General features: G+C 33.0%; 1 protein-coding gene across 6 annotated transcripts in view; it reads left to right on the forward strand.

The window, feature by feature from the left end:
* The window catches only part of LOC145296093 (serine/threonine-protein phosphatase 4 regulatory subunit 1-like), an 80,362-nt gene that overhangs the window by 8,868 nt on the left and 48,449 nt on the right, over nucleotides 1–23,045 (forward strand). For all 6 annotated transcript variants that reach the window (XR_013869960.1, XM_080142262.1, XM_080142270.1 and 3 more), the window contains 5 exons: nucleotides 5,709–5,815; nucleotides 7,287–7,429; nucleotides 12,786–12,846; nucleotides 13,462–13,547; nucleotides 22,640–22,744. Coding sequence is in view for 5 of the 6 variants with exons in the window: in XM_080142262.1 (XP_079998388.1) it covers nucleotides 5,709–5,815; nucleotides 7,287–7,429; nucleotides 12,786–12,846; nucleotides 13,462–13,547; nucleotides 22,640–22,744 (502 nt within the window). In the remaining variant the exon portion in view is untranslated. The remainder of the gene's footprint in view (nucleotides 1–5,708; nucleotides 5,816–7,286; nucleotides 7,430–12,785; nucleotides 12,847–13,461; nucleotides 13,548–22,639; nucleotides 22,745–23,045) is intronic.

Raw genomic sequence — 23,045 nt, forward strand, 5'->3', positions numbered from 1 at the left:
CTCTTTGTCTTGCGTAGTTTTTAATGTGGTTTACAAAAACATAAGCACCAAACATCTTTGTTTTTCATTTTTTTGCGGGAGGGGGATTCAATTATAGAACTTATGTGGCTTAATAGGTGCTTTTGCAGTTTAAACGTTTTTCCGTAAGTAACGCACCGACATTTACCAATTAGAACACCATTTAACATTTTCCGAAGATTTTACTGTTTACATTGGGGGCGCGCGCCCCAACATCACATCCGCCCCTCCCCGCTCGCGCCCCAATGTAAACAGTAAAATCTTCGGAAAATGTTAAATGGTGTTCTAATTGGTAAATGTTGGTGCGTTACTTTTTGAAAATTCTGTTCCAGGTAAAAAAAAAAAAAAAAGTTAAAATCCCCCCCCCCCCCCCCCCCAATCTCAAACTTGGAGTGCTTTCCTTTTCTTGTTTTATTTCTTTTTCAGCTAATTTTAAATTTTCCACCCAAAAAAGTGCTATAATGTATTTTTGAAAATTAGAAAATTCTATGTCTTTGGAAAAAAAAATCCCCTCCATAACGTAATTTGCTTGAAGCCGTCGTTTATGCTACAGCGTGCATGCGCGTAGCGTAAACAGAAGCTGCAAAATGGTGGAAAGTAGTTCGTGGGTTCAGGGGTAAATACCATGCAAACGGTAAATTTGCCCTAAGTTTGACTATCAGATTCGTTGTCAGCGACCTCAATTACCTAAAAAAAAAAAAAAAAAAAAAAGTGGTCGGTGCATCTGGATATTTACCTAACATTTCTTCATATCTTGAAAACTACTCGTTTGCCGTAATTTTAAACGTTATTTTCGTTTTCAGCGACCCCGAAAACCTTGAGTGGTAATTTTAAAGGAATTTGAGGGTGGAGTAATTCTTCATATTTACTTTTTTTTTTTTTAATTGAATTGTTAAGTGAAAGTACAGAATAGTTACAATACACCCCTTCCCCATGTTAAATAATAGGTTTCTAAATAATAGCGTTAAAAAATAGCTTGGGTCGTAAAGTGCAGGAGTACCTATAAAAGGTAATGCCGGATCGGAAAAAGAGCTCAAAATAAAATAAATTCTCAGCTCAAAATAAAGAGAAAAAGTTAAACGGACGAAAAAAGGAACTCAAAATGAAAGAAAAATAAAACAAATTATTTTTACAATTGTAGCCATCCGTATTATAAGATTTGTGTGACGTCACTTCCAAGGTAAACAAAGTGCAGAGGAGCGTCAGGATAACCGTCATTTGAAGTCTACACTTTACTTTTTATAAAGAAGAAACGTTAAAAGCGGAAAAAGAAATTTCATTTCTAGGTACGGGCAAAATGAATGGCGATGCTCAAAATGTATAAACATTTTGACCCCTTCCTTTACTTAAAATTTCACCAAAAATCAAGAAATTAACCAATTTTAATAAATTTTCAGTATTTATCATAATCGCGGAATGTAATAAATTATTTAAATCTGAGTGTAAAGGTTTTGTTTAAACAAAATACCTTTACTAAAATTATAATTTTCAGTAGTAAATAATAAAAAAAAAAACACAAACGCAATTTACTTTTGCTATTTTATATAAAGCATCGTAATTTGTAATAAAAAATTTTTACAGGAACATTACAAAAGCCCCTAAAGTCCGTATTAACGAATTCGATATAAACTCGAAAAATGAATTTCTCGAACTACCGATATTACCATTAAATTAAGCATTGTTTAATATTTTCACAAAAATAATAGCAAAAATATTATTTTTTATAGATTTCGCATAATTTTTATATGCAGCATTTTTTCCTTGCTCGCAAGAAAGTGTAGCTTTCGACGTAACATTTTTATATAATCTTTAACAATTATTAAAAATGTTTTTTAAAAATGATAAAAATTGATGCAAACGTTCATAGTAGGAATGTATGGATGCACGTTGTGGGGGGGGGGGTCTGACACCCCTACCTCTTACTATCATGACTTCATTTTGAAACAGCATTTCGATTAGCTGAAATTTTGGACCTTATAATCGTGGTTTACTAGGTGTATCAGAATTTTTGTAGAAATTTGACACCCTAACACGAAACTGCAAATACAATGAACACTTGTAATTTCTCTATTTTGTTTATGGATTATACTTCCAAAATAAACTATTAAAGTTGTATAAAAAGTAATAGAAACATTTTTATTTTTTTTAAACTAATGAAATTAATTGAATTTTACGAGTTCAGTATTTTTCAATTTTTAAACTTTAAAAATCCATTTTTCTATGGATTCTATTTTTACGATATTTTCAGAGTCAATGTGAAATTTTATGCTTTTCAATAAACCAAATATAATATTTTAGACAAACTTTTTTTTTTTTTTTTTTTTTTTTTAATAACCCCCCCCCCCTCCAATTTTGAAATGTCTATTAAAAAGTAAATTAATTTACTCACCAAAGTTTTATATCACAAATTGAAAGTAAAAGATCAATAAATAATATATTCCAATTTAAAACAAGTGTTTTTTAGAAATTTACCTGTAAAGTGCAAAGTTAAACACCTTTTCACTTTTTTTTTTTTTTTTTTTTTTATGAAACCTTGGTTCTTGCTCCTTGATTGAGGAAAAAAAAAATTAGGGTTTGAATTACATTTTTTGAGTAGTTATAAGCTTGGAAAAGCAGGGGGTCGAATTCAATATTTTTCACAAAGTTTCTGACACCACATAGTGGTTTACAAACCATTGTTTATTGCGTTTTTGGCGAACGGTAAATTTGAGGGGTAATTTATTTATTTTTTTACTCCCCTTCAGGAAATTAACATTAGTCTCTAATTTTTCAAATACAAAGTAGTCAGAAACCTACACAAAAAAATTGGATAAATTGGTTTTCAAAACTAGGTCTCCCTATTTTTGCCCGTACCTATTCATTTGTCTTCTCTGTTTGCAATTTTAGTTTTTCTGAAGGGTCAGACTGTTCATTTCTAACTCTTGGCACTCCACTAATGTGGGACTATTGTCATGGTTAATTCTAACTATTTCTTTTGACTAGGAACAAATTGTATGTTCTGATACTATACTTTGCTGCAGTGAAGAAATTCCATACAATTTTTCCACTACGTTAGAGCTACCCCCCCCCCCGGGTCTTTTGAACTTGGGGGGGGTGCAATTAACTACTTCCTATGTTCTCTATAATCAACTTAGGGTCGTTGACTTTCAACCAGATTAATCTCATTTTTAGTCAGCAAGAAAATAAGCCAGATTAAAGAAAGATATTTTGGGTAATGAAATTGCTTTTCTTCAGAACTATCCAAGTTTTTAATAGTTGTCAGGTAAAACTGTACATCTACAGATTGCAATGTGATTTAGAAACCCATTTTTAACGTGAAGGTGACTTCTCTGTACTGTCTCAATTTAATGATGTAAAAATCAAATTCACCTTGAGAATCCTATCTAAAATATATATATATATGCACACACTAGCAGGCCGCCCGGCATTGACTAATTGTAAAATACGCTTAAATATTTTGATTAATGCAAATTTCGTATTATTGAAACCAAAACGTTTAGCTTATGATTTTTTTTTTCCTTTCACATTAATGCCTGAACTATAAAGACCTGTTTGCAAGGGTAAAAAATTGAAACCTGAACCAATAGCTATTACGTTACACATGCATATTTGTAGTGATGTCGTTCAACCTTCATCTGCCAAATCTGCCATGAAGTTTTTACATGTCTGATATTTTCTAAGTTACGAGATGCTTTCAATAAGTTTCCATCTTGAAAATTCAGTGTTATTGCGGTGCATCTTATGAGTTGGCCAATTATGATTTCAGATTCAAATCAACAGCTACAGCAGGAATTGGAATATGCCCTACTAAAGCCTGATTGTCACGTCACAGCTGATGAATTTAAATCTGGACATGAGGACACTTTAGAAAAACGATATACAATAAAATTCTGTTTTAAACTTAGAAAAATACCACAAACATGGAATGCTTCAGACTGCTTTTGGACCATCTTGTATGAATCCAGTATTAGTTTTTGGATGGCATAAGAGATTGGAGGAAGGTAGGGAGTCTGAGGGCTGAGGTGTAGCAGAAGTAAGGAAGTCGGAACACCACAGTTGATTGGCCAAATAAAGAATTTCATAGATAAGGATCTTGGTGTCTATTGAGACAGTAAGTGCAGTTTGATGTCAGTGTGGAAACTGTATGCAAATTATTTACAAGCAACTGAAGTTGCGCAAAGTTTGTCCCAAGGAGGCTCAGGAGATCAGAAAGACTGTCATGACTGCAGAGAAATAGTCGAACTGATCAATCCTGATCAGGTGACCTGTGATGACAACTTGATCTGCTATGACCCAAAGACCAAGAGACAGTTCCCAGTGGAAACATGTTGGCTCTCCTAGATCCAAAGCCAGATAGCAAATCTACCCAGAAAACTTGATTCTTTGACAGTACAAGCAGGATTTACATGCACTCGGGTCCCACTGGACACTGTCAAAGAGGAATATTAAGTTAAGGTTTTAAGGAGTTCAGGAAGATATTCCATTGGGAGAAGCCAACACTCCTAAAATCATGTCTGGCATTTCCACAAGGATAGTGCACCAGTTTACAACTCCATCCTTGTTGCAGACTATTTGCCCAAAATGGGCAGCAAGACAGTTCCTCACCCTCCCTATAAGTCCAGACCTTGTGACTTCTGGTTCTTCCTTATAATCTTGAGGATCATGTTAGTGGTTGTTATGAGACCATTGAAATGAAAGGCTGTGACGAGTCCTTGACATTCTCACACAAGAGGATTTCCATGGGCCTTCCAGAAGTTGTTGGAATTGTACACTGCAGTCTGAGATTACTTCAGAGGGGACTGGTTTTGTGTGTAATTAGCAATAAAAGTGCCCATACAATAAGTCTGGAAACTTATTGAAGACCCTCATAATTGTTTTAAACAAAATGTTTAGCCTTAATTTAAGGCTTCTTACTGATTTAGATTTCATAAAATGATTACCCTTAATGTAAGCTTTAATGTTTCTCATTAGCTTGAATGTTAAATGGTGTACTGTTTTAGAATATAAACCAGTTTATAAAACTGCCCTAGTAAAGATCAGTTCCCATGGCACTGCTACTGGTGCTACCGACTTTTTTGACCTAAAATGTACCAAACCATGATTTTTTTTTTTTTTTTTATTCACCCCCCCCCCCCCTTAGCATTACAAAAGTATCATGTTCTGTAAAACAACCAAACATGAATATTTAAAAATATAAAGAACATTAAGCATAAACTTTATTAAAATGACCAGTTCAGTATTAAACAATCCAAAAAGGAATTGATATGCTTTAAAACAAAAACCACGATGTTGCTGAGAATCCAGTAACTTAATGTCACAAAATCCTAAACCATACTAGCAAAAACAAGTTTTTGTTGAAGAAATAGATAATTCTTCATCTCTATAGTCTAGATATGTATCTCTTCAATATTTATATACCCTTTCCCATTCTTAAGGCTTCTTTTCATTGTACTGTTGCCTTTCGACTAGTAACTCCTTATCAAATTTTATCTGCCATGAAACTTTGTACAAAATATTTTAAATTACTAAATTTTCTAAGTACTTTTTGTTGGCATCTAAAAATGTAGACTTTTCAATGGCAGATTTAAAAAAAATTTTTTTTTTTTTTTACTTGTAACATTTCCCTTTCCTCTCTTGTATTTATTCTTTGTTTTCAATTGACTATTTTACTTATTTTTGCTTCCTTTCAGGCAGTTGCTTGCCCGGGGTATTCTGGAAACTTTACGTGCAGCTGGTAATGTTGAAGAAGACTGCATTGCTGTATTACGGGCCATGGTACGACTATCTGGGGATGTTGGTGCGTTTTTGCAGCCATTTTTATCTTGTGTTGGTTATAGGACAGCATCTTTAATTTAAATTATATACTAATCTGAAAATGAATTGCTTTGTTTTTGATCTTTAAAAATCAACTGGTAAATTCCATTTGACGTGATATGCACTTTTCCGACATTCCTGTTAAATTTTCATCTGCCACACCATCTTGTCTATCTTAATTAGCCTTCATTTGTAGAGGACTCTTGGGATTCTTTTTTAGGTGCGACCTAAAAGGGATGGTCAATTTATTACTCCTTCCACTGGTTTGATGATTGACTAAACGTCTACCCACATGTACACAATTCTATAAAATGTATATTTTGACCATTCTGGTTATCCCACTAAAGCATTAATTGCCACATCTGGCCAATGAATCTTCCTCTCTTACCAAATACAATTGTCAATTGTATTTTTCAAGTTAGAATCAATTATCTATTTATAAAATGCATATTTACTTTAAATTTCTAACAAGTAAAATAAGGAAACTTTGAGTCTGACATAAACTGTTAAAATTGTTCAAATCAAACTTGTTCTAAATTTGCTGAGCAGTGGTGAAATCCATTTGTAACATAAGTCGCCTTCTATTTCACTTTTCTGTTGCAATTTTTCTCTATATTTAAGAGTAAAAAAACAACTTAAATGGAATTTCATGTCTCACATGAGGTACGTTTTCATCAATCTACAAATTTTAAATTATCTGTGATATGGAAAAGTCCTTTTCATTTAAAATTGAAAAGGAGTAAATGTAATTTCAGAACTTTTCATATACACTGGTTGTCTCCTGATGTTGCTATATTTGATTTTTGTATTTGTCCCGTTAAAAGTACTAGAATACTCCTCTCGGAATTTTTTCCAGAAGTTTTGCATCACTTATGCTGCCCCACCGCCTCTCCAATTATAATAGATATAATACTAAACCTTATCTAAAATTCTTATTCCAATTTTTATTCTAGAAAATATCTCGAATTTAAGGTTTCAGCTTAGTGGGTCTTCAGAAAGAATTAAAAATTAATGGAATCTTGTTTAATTGGTATCTCTTATGGATCAAATTCGATGCAAATCTTAATTTTTGAATGAGACTTGAATGCCAATATTATGCTCTAAAACCTGTCAAAATGCCCCAAAGAAATTTTTAAATATTAACTATTGATAAAATTTCACAAGTCAGACATGTCGGAACTTTGCATAAAATAAATATAGCCTACATTTACACCACTTATGTTTAGGAGTTGTTTCAAAATTGATAGGTTGAGTGAAACTTGTGCGTAGAAATAAACTTATGTGCATGCATAGTTTATTTATATACTTTTTTTTTTTTTTTTTTTTTTTTTTTTGTTCATCTCATCTGGTGATACTGGGTTTAATGAACCACTGTGTACTCTTGTTCCTGGCTCTTCAAACCCCACAATGAAAACTAGATGTAAGTCTAAAGTTATTTCCTTTGCATTTTTCAGAACCAACAATTCGTTCAGATTTGGTTGAACAAGTTCCTCATGTAGCAATGTATTGTCAAGAAAACAGTCATTTATTTCTAAATGCTGTTGCCACGTATATTCTTCCACTTGTTGTGAAATACCTCAGTGACAATGACAACCAGGTAAATAAATCCTTGATTTCTCTAACCAGCTTCCCATGGCTGATAACACCCTTTTCAAGATAAATATTTGAATGTTACCCTCTAATTATTCAACATTAGAATTAGTAAATAAGTCTGACCTTTTATTCCAATATTCATGAATGACCTTCCTGATGAAATTAGATCCCAGATGGTTATATTTGCTTCTGACACCATAAAAAGCTAAACTAACTCTCTTGAGTAGATTAGCTGGAAAACTTGTACATGTCTGTATTCTATATTACCAAACCACCATTCACTCGTGCATGGAGTAATGTTTCTGCGTCTGTACTGGATCATTAACCTTTTGCTCTTTGACAAGCTGCAAAAAAGAATTTCTAACTTAAGAGACCTACACTGCTAAGTTTGAGTCTGTCACATCGCAATTATGAAATGTGCTCAAATTACTTGCTTAGCTTGTACTGTCACGAAAATCACTTTTCTTAAAATACTCTTCACATTGCCGGTCAAACACAAAAGGTTATTATTAGGAGCATTCTGAAGTTGAGCAGTTCCAGGGAGTCTATTAAAAGTTAAGACTTCCAGCATTTAAGAACCTATAGTCAATGGATTGGATTTATATTAAAGGGTAAAATTTATCTGCACCTTCAATTAAAATACTTGGAAGACCAGTACAATGAGGTAAATTCACCAACCCAGGTGTAGCAACAATACTTCATGCATTGGGCAAATGGTGGCTTGGTTAGAGATAAAGGATAGTGACATATGTGTCTATTTTGCTAACATGGTGAAGGGAGCCCTACCTTGGCAACGTCTTCTGTGCATTGGTTTCAATTAATGTTGCCTGTGAAAATTAGGCCAAATAGTTTATTAGCTACGACAATACGTAGTTGAGATTTCTTGTAATTGTTAAAGGAGCATTGAATGGTAAATTTCACAACGGGCTCTAGTTCATTTTCTGATAATTATAATGGCCTTCAATGTGTACATTCATTTGTTGTGTTATAGCATGGTCTTATCAGGGAGGTCGTTTATGAAGGATTTGCACCCCCCCCCTCCTCCTCCCATGTTTTGGATGTACTCCCATCAAGGACAACTTGAATTTTTCTCTTGTCTAGAAAAGATTTGATTGTTAATACTGTATAATTTAAATGTCATGATCTTCTCTCAGTATCTTGTTTTAATGGCAATATACTTGGAGTGAAAAAAAAAAAAAACGGGGGGGGGGGAGCATGTCAGATATAAGGACCATAGGTCAGAGCCACTTTAAAAAAGTTTTCAGTCGACACTGGTTGACTCTGATTTTAGCATGTATTATCTGCAACTGGACAAAACTGAAACTTTAAATGATTTGGGATAATTATTTTAATTGTTTATTTCTTTTTGAAATAAGATTGTTAGTTAGTTTAGAGAGTGTTTTATTTTAATATTAAGATGGTGGCATTAATGTGCAATACAAAACTTGGGAGCGAGGGGGCATGATTTTCCTATAAAATTGAATTTTAGGACTGATATTTTTTACGCATGGAAGTGGAAATTCTTCCAGACCGAGGAAATTTATCCATAATAAAATCACATCTTGAATACAAAATTTTGCATCATTTTATTCCAGACTGAGGCCATTTTAATTTTTGTTCAGTTCAGCGTCACATCTTGAGAACAGATCAGTTTTAATGTAGGGAAAATTTCTCCCCAAAATAGGCATGAAGACTTCCATCTAGAGTGATTCCTTTATCACTAAGGAAAGATTACACTTTGCTAGTCAAAATGTCCCGGTCATACTAAGGACAAAAGATCGGCATCCTAAATTCTAGGGTTAATTTCTAATGTAGGGAAAATCCAGAGCCCTCAAATTGTGTACTTTCATTAAAATTTATTCACCCCCCCCCCCTTTCAATTAAAAAAAAAAAAAAAAAATTTAATTGCAATTCTTCTCCAAGGCATTTTGCACTATATAGCATAATGTTAGAACCTGATAAATTTGGATTCCAAGATGGACTACCATGTGTTTCTAGAAAATTTGATATCAACTGTTTCTTTAGAATCACACGGAAAAACATTCTGAATACCACAGGTGTTTTATCAGCCACACTCTTCAATATCAAAATAAACTATTATGACCCCAGACTAGAACTTTCTGCGTAGATTTTCTGATTTCTAACAAATTAAACACCTCCACACTATTGAATATGACAATTATAATGGTCTCGACAAAATTAGCGATTGGCTAACATAAACTGCTTTATTCTTCCAGACAAACTGTACATTTCTGTAATGAAAACTATAACGTGATCCTTCTCTCAAACTTAATAACTACTCACAGTTAAAGAACGTCGATTCCTAGGCATAATCTTCAGCAAAAAGTTAACATACAAAGAACATAAATTACCTCAAAACTAAATGTAACCTGACAAAATATAGTTAATGAGTAATTAGCAATACAAACTGGTGAAAAAATATGGAAAAGTATATGGATAGCTCCTCTGGTCAATGCTGCCCTATGCCAGCTTCATGGATCTGGCAGAAAATCTGATCTAAGAACTGAATAGTTTTAGGAGCTTATAGAACTTCACTAATAGTCTATGCAGAAGCCTTCGAATATCCACACTCCTTGAAACAAAAGCTCATTTCATTAATCTCTACTCTTATAATCCCGCTTACAACTGTATCTTTCACCCTAAATACCCAAAACTCTTCGCCAAAGATAAAAAGCATACAACCTATAGATTACAAATAGATCAAATGCTAGAATTTAAAAAAAAATCTTTGGCTACTAAAACAACCAAAAATCTAAACTGGATAAAATATTCCAAATCTAATACCTTGCAATCTATAGAATATCTCGATATACTAGAACCATATCCAAGCTGGGCATGTATATACACGGATGGATTTAGAGCTGAGCAGTCAGAAGTGCAACCCCTATCTAGCAATATCGCACTACTCTACTGTCTCAGACAACTCAATTTTCAGTGCTGAAACGGCCAAAGAATTAGTTTGGGACATCACCCTTAAAACTAACTCAAACAAATACATAATCGGTAAAAAGCAAGAACTTGAACAACCACCTAATCATCAATCTCTTACAAAGAATTATCTCCCAAAACATTTTCTGCTGGATTCCTCAACTATACAAAGGACTAAAAGGGAACAAAAAAAAAAGTTGACATGTCTGCAAAAAGATCACTAACAATTGAACACTAGCAATATAAGTATTCTATACTGATTACAAACTTGTAATCAAAAAATACATCTAAATGGCGAGTCCTGCAAAAACAAACTTATCAAATTATGCCCAACCTTTAAAAAAACAAAAAAAAACAATCTAAGTCAAGGGAAGACTTCAAATAGGAAACTATCACACTCAAAGGGCAAAGAAGCTCCATTTTATATTCCATATCAAGTGCAAAGATCTCCAACAAACTTGCAATAATCACACTAGTATCTTAAAATAAGGATCGCGCAATAAAATTAAATCTGTATTAGATAACCTAAAAGGGTTTATATTTTGGTAAAAAACTTCAAATCAATGATCAATTGATTTTTAAAAAAAAATTCTCGCAGTTATGAGTTGTATCCTGTCCCGCAAGTACCTGTAAAAAAAACCTATACAATGTCATGCACTAGGAGTGATATTGAGGATGACTAAACCTTTTAAATTCCAAATGAATTTTTGAGCTAATCTAAAATTGTTGGTCAAATTTATAGTTAAAATTTGACAAAACAATTTAGCTTAGGTTTTAGTACTTGACTCTCTCATCCACCCATTTAGATGTGACCTGTTGACTTGCTTTGAAAATCACCGCTTCTCTTGTGGTGCCATAATAAATCTAGACCCCCTTGAAGGCATGTGGGCCTGATCTACTAAAAAAAAAATGCTTTGCTGAGGTGGCTCCGGTTCTCTTCAACAAATGCTAACAGATCTTGCTTTCCTGATTGCTGGAAAATTGCTTCTGTTGCAGTTTACAAGAATTCTGGCGACAGAACTGACCCACTTAATTATCACCTCATTAGTTTCTGCTCTCTTTGCCAAAATCTTTGAGTCCTTAATCAGTCAAGCACTTCCCACCTCAGACAAACTTGTCCGACTGACTGAATTTAGGCAAGCCTGTTCTACTGTAGATATCCTAACTAATCTCTTAATATATATATACTAAGCACTGGATAAGGCAGGAGGAGCTAGGTTAATAGCCTTAGTAATCTAAGGCATTTAACAGGATTTGGCATGATGGTCCCATGAAAATCAAATCCTATTGTATTGCTGGGCATATACGTAACATAATCTTATCCTTAGATAAGTGAAAACCCCAGATTGTCCTTGATGGTTGTGCATCAAAACATGAGGTCATACCACAGAGGTCAATCCTTGGACCTTTATTATTCCTGATATTCATAAATGACATCCCTGATAAAATTTTCTCTACGATGGGGGTATTTGCTAATGACACCATGCTCTATAACATACATGAGGGTAAAACAAATACCAATCTAAGGAATTGTTAAAACTATAGAAAACCTCCAGTCTGTAGTAGAATGCGGCCATAACTGGTTGGTAATGTTTAATGGTGCCAAGACTAGGCTTATTTCCTTTAATAAATACAGGAATTACACTGATTGCCATTCTTCCATCTCCTGGAGTTAATGTTCAGACAACATGAATTGGAACAAATACATTGAGATAATTGCCAAAGCTGCTGCAAGGAAAATGGGTTCTCTCTACCATGCTAAAAGGCTACTCACACCTTAGAGGATCTTGTATCTCTACAAGCCCATGGTTTGCCCCTTGTATGGAGTATTGTTACCACATCTGGGCTGGTGCATCTGTTGTCTCACTGCTAAGCAGAGTTCAAGAGTTGTCAACCTAATAGGTCCTGCACTATCAACTCCAACTTCTGTTCCATTGCTGAAACGTGGCATCCTTGTGCTTACAAGAATTTCAATGGAAAGTGCTCTGATAAACTAAAAGCACTAGTACCACCTCGACAAACCAACAAGCAGCAAAATCCCACCCCTACACTAACGATCCCTAGATGCCGTAAAGCATTCTAATAACTTTTTTTCCCTCAAACTGCTTCACTTCGGAATTCCTTCCTATGCCTCTGCTTCCCTAACTGTACTGATATACAGAAATCAGTGCAATGTAAACTGACGTCTCGCCCAACTCCCTAAATAGTATCCCTGCAAATCTGGTTCCAAATAGTAGCCTCTCCTAACTGATTCTGTGCCTTGTTTGGGGTGAAATAATTAAGACTTGAAAATCACTCCCTACTTCATATGTAGAGGGAGATAACTCTAAACACTAAAACTTTTACTTTAACAAATACTCTTGTAGAGAAAATGATTAAAAGTTTACCATTTTAAAAAATTTAATTTGTAGGTTCGGAAAACTAGTCATGCTGCCTTGGTTGTTCTACTAGAGCAAGAATTGGTTGAAAGAAGTAAGTTTATTTTAAATTGTTGAAAGCCTTCTAATTTCTTTTTTCTTTAAATTGTCCAGGTTGTTTTTAAATTCTATTAATCTGCTTTTGGTAGTATTTTCAAATTCAGAAATATGTAACTTGCAGGACCCGTGTCCCTGCAAAATTTTAAGTCTTGACTAAAAAAAATCTGAAATCCTATTTCATTATAATTTATTAAAATGGGATTTGTTAAATAGGTGTTCTCTCTTTTTTTTTTTTTTTTTTTTTTTTTTTTTTTTTTTTTTTTTTTTTTTTTTTTTTTTTTTTTTTTTTTTTTTTAAATGAGCAATCATAAGTTCAAACAAAACTATTTAAATTAAATAAAATTGTCAGAAAATACATACAATTTATCTTAAATGTTGTCCTTTAAATTTGGTGCTCTTACACAATTTGAACCAAACACGTTTATAAATTAAACTTGGTTTATAGGATTATAGTAAGAAAAAACACTATTCAAATTCTATAAAAGTATTTTCTGTCTATTCTATAAAGATATGCTAATCATGATGTAAAAGACTGTCAGATTTTTACTGGAGCTAATCTTCATTTGCTGTAATTTTACTAGTCAATGCAATAGATTTATTTAAATTTCAGTTGATGTTGAAGCCCAGGTGGTTCAAGTTTTATTGGACCTTGCTGGTCCTGGTAGTCCTGATGACTTTCGAACAGAAGCTGCTGCAGTAAGTAACCACTTTTATTTTTCTCCTATTTAAAAATTGTCTTACACCATTTTTCTTTTCCAGCTCTACCTGCCTAATATATATGCGCACCTTTGAAATTGACTGGAATGTGTTCGGCTTGAAAGACACGGGTAGTGAGATGCTGTACTGTAGACTTCTTACTACCCTGTCTTTCGAGTGGTTCATTTTATTTTCATAACTTTGGTCCAATCCAGATCTTTAAAAAGCAAACTTGCAATATTATATACTTTTTTCCCAGTCTTAATTTTTTAATTTTTTTTAATTTTTTTTTTATTATAATTACAATGCTGTCATTAATTTCCAAGGTGTTCATTCATTCCTTTTAGTTTTCCTCTTCAGTAAAAACCTGTATGAGGAGCAGGTTGCGAAGGCATCAATGCTGGATGTCATAGTAATCTCCTTGGCCTATCACAGCCAGCTTTGATGAGCCTCGTCTCCTGCCAAGCATCACTGACTTTTTATTTTGTCAACTTTTTATTTTTCCCTTTCTCTTAGTTAAGGTTTTATTTTTGTAGCAACTTGATTACAAAAATACACAATATCATCTGCCATGTCTTTTACTGACCAAGTGGCTGCGACATGTTAAACATTCTCTTCATATCACAGCCTGCTTGGATCAGTATGAGGCTTTCTGGTATCACATCCTGAGCCCTTAAGAAAATCTGTCAGGCTTTGAAAAACTTTACTTCCTCTTCCCTAATTGTGGAATCAAACCCCCCCCCTCCACATCTTTGAATTGATTATAGAACCAGTTTAATCCAATTTCCTGTACCGTTGATTAAATTTTATTTTTTACACACTTAATTGGAGAGTTGATTGGTAGTTTACAGACTTTAATAAAAGTCCATAAGTGGATTTTCTAATTTTTGTAAAAAATTTAATTCTCATAAATATAACAAGTGCATTAAAAACAATTAAAATCCGTACTTGTCACTTGTAAATTTTCATTAAGGAATATAAAGAAAATTCTATAAAATGCCCTCCATCAAGTGACTTAAATTAGAATTGTAGTTTTCAAGATTTCTTTTTCTTTGCTCTCCCGACTTCGTTGTAATGGATTGCTATTCATAAGATCTAATCGGTCTTTTTATTCCTTGAAATGAAATGGCTTTGTCTTGAATTCCAGTTTGCTATTCTTTTACCCAAGAGAGAAGGCACTGTTGCAACTCATCAAATAGCCGTGATATGCTGACAATGACTTATCACAGCTAGCTTTGATGAGCTGGGACTCTGCTCTTTGCTGCTTCTGTTTTATTTTGCTGTTGCTATCGCCTCTTTGCTGCTGCCCCTGCTTTCACTTCCTTTCTTGCATCCCTATCAAAGTTTCTCTGTAATTGAAATAATTACAACCACCTTTTTTGTAAAGTTGTAAAACCAAACTAAATCTTAAAGAAAGTTTTTTTTATTGAATTTATCCTAGACTTTGATTTAAAATACAAAATCAAACTCCTAAACCTTGAACCACTATCCTGAGACCATGACCTTGTTGCAACTCATCAAATAGCTGGGATATGCTGACAATATGACGTATCACAGCTAGCTTTGATGAGCTGGGACTAGGTTTCCTCCTCGTCGTTGGTTATAAATTTAGTGTTTGTCTCGTGTTTATAAGATCAGTGGAACAGTTGTTTGACCAGTCATACTTCTTGCACCAAGAATTCTCAAATGGTTACACATTGAAGTACTAACCAACCAGAACAGTGTTTAACTAAATTAACCAGAATTTTAAGTGACTGGCTGGAAAATAATTACTAAAGTTTATCTGTTAAAGTCTAGTTCCTCATTTATTCCCAGGCAGTGACAGGTATTCTTGCAAGTTATATTATACATTGCTAAATGTTTCCTTTCTATATTTGCTTCTGTTGGTAAATTGTATTCCCTTCTCATTTACTAATGCAGATTTCCTACCTTTGTTTGCTACACCATGATTAAATTTAACCTTTGACCTAAGCCGATTGCAACTCCTCAAAGGGCTGTGATACGCTGCCAATATGACATATCACAGCTAGCTTTGATGAGCTGGAATATGGTTCTCTTGCACATAAGTTGTCCCTACAGCAGATGGACATTCTCCCCCACCGCTTTGCTTTTACAATCTGGCTGCAAAAGTAATACTGTTTACATGGCTGTAATGAAAGGTATCATCTGACCACCTCGCAACTCATCAACTGGTTGTGATGTGCTATCTTTGACATATCACAGCTAGCTTTGATGAGCTGTGACTTGGGCATCATCAACATGCTGGAATCAATCCTCCTGCTTTGTCTGCATAAACATTTGATCCAATTAACACAAACTATTCCCCCTTAGTGGTGCTAATGGCAAAAATTTTAGTGGTTAAAATCATTTACTTCCCAGAACTTTTTTTTTCCTATTGTGAAATGCCATTTTAGCTCCCTTCCAAAGTACTTTTAAAAATGATCTTCCAAGAGAGAAATTTCAGTTTTATAACTTTGCCTTTATTTCCATTCAGATTTCTGAAATGCAGGTTTAGTTGTGATATGTACCAGTCTGTTTCCTGTTGGGTTGCAACCACTGTTTATCCTAGTGATTTCTTTTGAATATTCAGAAACTTTTGTAAACAAAACCTTAAAAAAAAAAAAAAAAAAAATATGCATTTTGTTGGTGCTTTTGTCTCTTTCTGGTAAACAACTGAGTAAATGCATTGTTTTATAATATATAAGCTCAACTGAAATGATTCTGAAAATGAATGAAATTTGATTGTTTACTTAGCCGGTCACTGTTTAGAATACACTGCATGCTCTTTTCAGATTGTATACTATTGCAGGTGTAAACCAAATTTCAATTTGAACTGAGGTTATGTGTATGCTTAAGTTCTATTTGTAGATATTTGTTTTGTCTTAAAATTTTTGAATTCTTTAACTGTACATGATATCAAATGAAGTCTGAAAAGCTTCTTTCCATGATCTGTCAGTGGAGTGTGCATGCCTTTTTTGTTCAGACTTTTACAGAAGGAGATTGCTCAGCCAGACAGGCTTCTTCCTCCTCTTCCTCCCCTTCCTTTTCCTTCCCTCCCTTTGGTGGGTGGGGGGAGCTGGGTGGTGGTGGTTGGGGGGATCAAGCTGACTTCTCTGTTTTGGGTCACCAAAGTGGTGGTGATGTGTTTCTAATTCCATTCCCATATCACAGCCAGCTTTGATGAGCTCAAACATGAGACTCGGCCTACAATGGCTAGCATCTCCTTTCATCAAAGTGGCTGTCATACGTTACCCTTAATCTCATTCGTATCACAGCCTGCTTTGATGAGAGGAAGCCCTTCACTACAAACCTCCACGATGCCTCCTCTTCTAACAGAAACCAAACCATCATTCTACCCTGTGTATTTTGCTGCCGTCCCTCGACTTGATTGCCCCCCCTCCTACTGTATTAAATTTTATCGCTTTGATTTTATTTTAACATATGTATATTTGACAGTTTTTTTAATCTTTTTTTATTCTTTAAATCTGAATAGTCTCGCTGATTCAACCAGATCTGTGTCCATCCCAAATGGAACTTATGAGATTTAATGATATATGATTGACAAAAAAAAATCTAATACTGTTCATCATACTGATAAGTGCCCCACCCATTCTCTTAACACAAAACTGCTTTGTTAGATGGTTTGGAATGCATTCCCAAAACTTTACCTTGAGTTTTGCCTATTAAGAAAACATCTAAAAAATTTAAAGCTTTATTAGGCAGCATTCCTGTTTAAAAGGGGGGAAGGCATTGTGCCATCCTCTTATTTCTCTGAGGTGCTTTGTCTAGAGCAAATCTGACTCTAATGTTCATAGTTAAAAATTAGTCGAGCCATTTCCATAGTTTGGCAAAGATCTTGCCTGGAAGTCTAAGTAGATAACCTAGCAAAATATCACAACTGTTTATGTGGTGGTAATAGAATGCTGAAAAATTTGTTTTGAAACCATCGACAAAAGGCCTTGATTTCTAATTTCTATCAAATTGGTCAGTGTTTTCAGTTGGTTTTCTCAATTTTGTAGTCCACCTTTTAAAGTTTGGTTAACTTGCGATTATCCAAAAAAAAAAGACTTTATTCTATAAACTGAACCACTTGAAGTTTTCAGCAAATGCTCATTTTGACCCCCCCCCCTTTTTTTTTTAAATTTAAAAAAAAAAACTTTTATAAACTTTATTACAAAAATTGCACCATTGGAAAATGGATTGAAATTTAAAGTATTTCTTGTTGGTTGTATACATAGCAGACAAATGTCAAAAATATCTTTTACATACTTGGTCTAGAAATTTCAATATTGGTAGGATAAAAGTACCTCTTATCCCTCTTATAAAGGAAATTCATAGTTGTCTCTAATTTTTAAAGTCAAAAGTATCATTAACCTTCAAATTTAAATAAGATTGAAAAAATTTACATTGTACAAAATATTTTGGGACTTAATGCTTTTCAGTTTAACTTATTTCTTGATGGTGCATAAACTAAATTTTATCCAATTATCTAAACCATAAATCTCAACTAGTAAATCATATTCCTTAAGAGTGCATTTTTGGGAGAAGGGCACAACTGATTGTGCCCATGTTGCTCTTTAGAGGAATACCAAATCTATAATAATGAAACCCGTCTCTGTAAATATTTAACTAAGTTCTTAAACTACTAATCACATAATACTGAAATTAACAGGCAATATTAATTGTACACCAAAGATGGTTTTAACAATTAAAAATGTGTTGATGAATTAGCAATGCACTGATTTCAAGGGTTTCTGCTAAAATTGTCATTTAAAAAGCCAAAGCAGTGTAGTTCCTTAAAAAAAAGATACAAAGAAAAACCGTTTTTGTTTAGAAATGAATTAATAACTAAGGTACATTATATATTTTAAGAATTTGAAGCAAATAAATTGATAAAAATGTTAACCTTAAACTTAAACAGCATTTTCAGTAAGATTTTGTAATGAATGCCTGTACCACGCTTGTATTAAGAATTTTGTCATGAAATTTGGAAAATAACTAAAGATGTGACTTCTAATAGTTTGATGTCCGAAATTCTTGTGACCACTCACTTTTGTTAAAGACTTCAACATGACAAGTATTAAATATTTTTCCAAATTTTCTTTGGACACTCGCTGTTAACAAAAACAAAGATTTAAGTGTAATTGTAACATATTTCCTTAACGTTTTCCTTTCCATAACAGAACTGAGCAATTTAAAATCATGAAAAATTTTCCTATTTTAAAAAGTATCTAAAAACTATCTGCAGCAGCAATACTATCAGCGCTAGCATTGCTGTAAACAAATGATTTAATTTTTTTTTCCAGAACAAATTAAAATTGACGACAAAATGTTCTTACTATTGGAGCTATTTTGTTACCAGAACATAATTAGCTTACAGCTATTCAGTTATAGCAATCTCAACCAGTCTGGCGTTATTTCTGGTCAAATTTAAATTAACGGAAGGTATTAATCTACAATCCTTTTATACACAAAATGCATTACACTTCAATTTTGTTTAACTTTTAATGGATACATGCAATTTTTAAGGAATTGCAGTATATTTGTGTGCATTTACTGCAAATTATTTGGAAACCATTTTCTTGAGATTCAGTAGGATATTCTAATTCCTAGCACAAAAATATACCTATATGGTAAATTTCATTGTTTAATCTTGTGTTTTAACAAAGATGACATTTACTGAAAAAAGTAGTGTGAAAAAGTGACAAGATGCATGTAGTCTTAAAGATGGAAAAATATCCAAACGTGAAAGGCACAAAAATAGTCATAACTTTAATTTTATTCAGATTTTAAAAATTCTATTCTAAGCTAATTAATCTTATATATATATATATATATATATATTGAAATATTTTGACCGATTTCAATTTTTTCATGTGTATTGCTAAATGGATGATTAACATGTACTAATATATCGACAGGTTGATATGCAACTGTTCATTTAAACTTGTCAACATTTTTACTTTCTGCACATGCCCAAATTCAATTAATGTCTTCAAGTTAATATTAAATCTGTCTTGCCTATCTATCATTAGCTAATCAGGAGGCACAGCTGGAGTATTAAATGTCTTGGTTTAAAATCTATTCCAGCTGATGGCACCCAAGCCCCCCCCCCTCACTATAATAAGCATAAATTATATAGTCCCCCTATAGGAGTCTAATGGAGTATTGAATTAGGTAATACTAGGATATTTTGTGAGTAGAACTAGTATTTAAGTGTTCCTGATTTTTCACTCTATAAGACTAGCAGGAATATCTGTCCAGAGAGGAGTTCATGAAGAATTATCTAGATTGCATGGCCAGTTTTAAGAAAACATTGATACAGTTTATTTTATGATTAAATTTTATGTTTAATCAGACAATTCTACGTCCTGATTATCAAACGTGATTGGATAACATTGGCCTTCATGACAAGATCAGTGTAGTATCTGTTCTGATGCTACATTTCACCTTTTCTGTCCTGTCAGAGTAATCCTTCATGATTGAGACAATTTTTACTTTTGTTCCTATCCAGAGTCCCCCTTTTATGGAGCTAGATTTCCTTATACTAAAAACTGACCTTATGTCTTACTTTGCCCTTATGGGGATGCAAGAAAATAGAAACATTTAAACTTGAACAAATTTAACTTGCACAAGTTCTATGGAGTGGGGCCACTGAAAAAAAATTGTCTAGCATAAGAGTGAAACTAATTTTCTGTGGATTAACTGTTACCTTGTAAACATTCAATTACCAAATAATGCCATAACTTCATGTCCTATTAACAAATATATTGGATAAATACAGCTAATTAATGAAAGTAAAATTATGTAGTTGCATTTACAAATCCTTAATTGCTATGAATCTCCTGCTACTGAGTAAGATGTAACTAATTTTGTTTTGTCATTTCTATTGAAATGCATGAAACTTTCAGGAAGTTTGTTCAATTGGTTTTGAAGTTTTCTTTGGGTATGCTCTACACTTTACTGGATTCTAAGTGAGTTCCATGTTCATGGGATTCTCTTGAATCATCTTAGTTGGTCAAAAAACTAATTAACCCAAAAGTTAATCCTTGAAATTATGAAATAACTGTCATTAACCCCAAACAGACTTTTCAATCTACATATTGAAAGAATGACAGATGTAGAACCATCTTCAACTAATGTTTCCGTTCGTTGAATGGACCTGGCTTGAAACATTAGTTTGGAAGTAACTTGTGTTCAAGGAGTAATAGGCTTCTAAAAAAATGTCAACTTATCGGTTGAGATTATTTTTCGGCATTTCACTTTATTACTACCCCATAACCTAGCGATATCGCAACTGTTCATCTACTGGGTCTCTTTCCAGGCAAGATCTTCGGGTTGTAGTCAACAGGCATACTATGGAAATGACTCGACTAATGTTTAAACAATATGAATATACTAGTCAGATTTGCCCTAGACAAAACCTCATTGTTGAACACCTACCTTTCTATGTTGCTCTCAGAATGCAACAAATGGTCAAGTGGGAGTCCTTTGACTACATGTGTTTATATAAAAATGTCATGTGCATTTGAAAAATCCATGGTGATCCAACTATAATTCTTTATTTCTAAAAATAAAAACTACTCGTGTCTTGTAACAATTGGTGCCAGTTAGAATTTTGATCTTCAATGGGCAATAGTTGATCATGTATAATCAAGTTGACTAAGTACCATCTGTTCCAGGATGGGTTAATATGCACTCTGCATGGAGTTATTAACAGATGAATAACCATTTTATTGTATTTCTTAAAGACTTCTGAATCAATTCTTTTCATTAGGTTTGTCTATATAACAAAGTACTGTATTTCAATAAACTTGTCTTGATCTATAAAAAGTTTAAAGAATTCAAGTTGATGTCTCTGCTCTCATGTGATTTAACTGTTTAAAAAATGTACAACCAACCTTTATTTTATATTGGATATTAGGACAAGAATTATAAATTCCCCAAATGGAACAGTTTTGTCTTCTAAGATCAAAATTCAGATACGATGATACTTAGATTTCCTTTAGACTCCTTATTTTAAGTTTGATTTTAAATTAAGGATGATAAAAATCAATGAAAATTTGAAATATTTAAATTTTCAAATTTGTGATTTGTACCCTAAAAACCTTCAAATTCTCCCAACAAAACTGAAACTGAATATTTAGTGATGGCTAATACTTTTTTTATTTTTTACAGATCTTCTGTTCCCTTTGCATAAAGCTAAATTAAACTTAGCATATGTTTAAGCCCTCCCAAATTTGTCAACTGTGTTCCATAGTAATTAGACTGCTTAACTAGTATGAGTGCATAAATATATAAATTCCTTTATAAAGGAATTTCAATGTAAAAAAATTAAATTTCTAACATTATCTGAAATATATTTAATTTCATTTGATCTGATTCCTTTTTAAAAGTTGAGTTAGTGTTTTATAAAAAATGCGAAAGAACAAATACTAATTGAAGCAGTTTTCTTAATGTTTAAGCCAAATTAATCATGAATGGCCTTAAAAAAACAAAAAACGCCAGGATTTTTTTTTTCCATAATATAAATCTGTCACTGTCAACTAGTAAATGAAATCATTACAAGGGAGATAACTCTTTAAAGAACTTATTAGATTCTGTGTATTCTTCCTTCAGAGTAAATTAACATGCCATGTTTCATTCAATTGAACTGGCTTATTCTGAGGGAATCCAGGTAATTATCTCATTAAAGGTATTCTGTCCACACTACATGTAAATACAAACTATAGAGAAAAAACTCAAATTATTTAAATAAAAAAAAATGGGAAGTCTCCAATAATTTTGACACCTGTCACATCGTTTTGACATGAGGCTATAGAGGTGAACATGATGTGCTCTTTACTCTGGATGCAGAACTGAGCTTTACTTTTACTTCTAGAATGTAAAGATGTATTCTCCTGATGTTGATATCTGGAATTACTTGCAAAAACTAAGGAAATCAAAATTGATACAAACATGAAAGTCGTTTATCCCTCTGAGAATCTTGCAAAAAATATACCATTTCAATAGTTTTAAAATTATTTAAATCTTATTTTTTCAATGGTTTTAATTTTACTTTTGTTCTATTTTATTTTAATTTGTACTCACAGCTAATGTGCAAGATGGCACCCTTGCTTGGCCGAGAGATGACGGAACGCTTATTTCTTGCTTACTTCGCTCAAATGTGTATTGATCCTTTATTTCATGTGCGACGGGTGAGTTTTGACTAAATTAGTTACCGAATTTGACTAAAATGTTAAACTGAAATAATGAAAAACCTTCATTGTTTATTCACAGAACTTTATCAAAGTATCTGTTGCTCATTTTTATATACAACTAGCCTAAGTACTCGTACCAAGTTTGTCAATTTGAATTTTATGGTTAATATTAGAAGTTAAAACATCCATTAAATAGAATTATTTTAAATGAATGAAAAATATTTTACATAAGCTGGGAAATAAAACTGCTTTAACTAAAAACCATCTTTAGATTGCATCTTTTTGAAAAAGAGCCAAT

This window comes from Euprymna scolopes, chromosome 2 (genome assembly GCF_053919585.1).
Source record: "Euprymna scolopes isolate OS-2025 chromosome 2, ASM5391958v1, whole genome shotgun sequence".
Taxonomy (NCBI): domain Eukaryota; kingdom Metazoa; phylum Mollusca; class Cephalopoda; order Sepiida; family Sepiolidae; genus Euprymna; species Euprymna scolopes.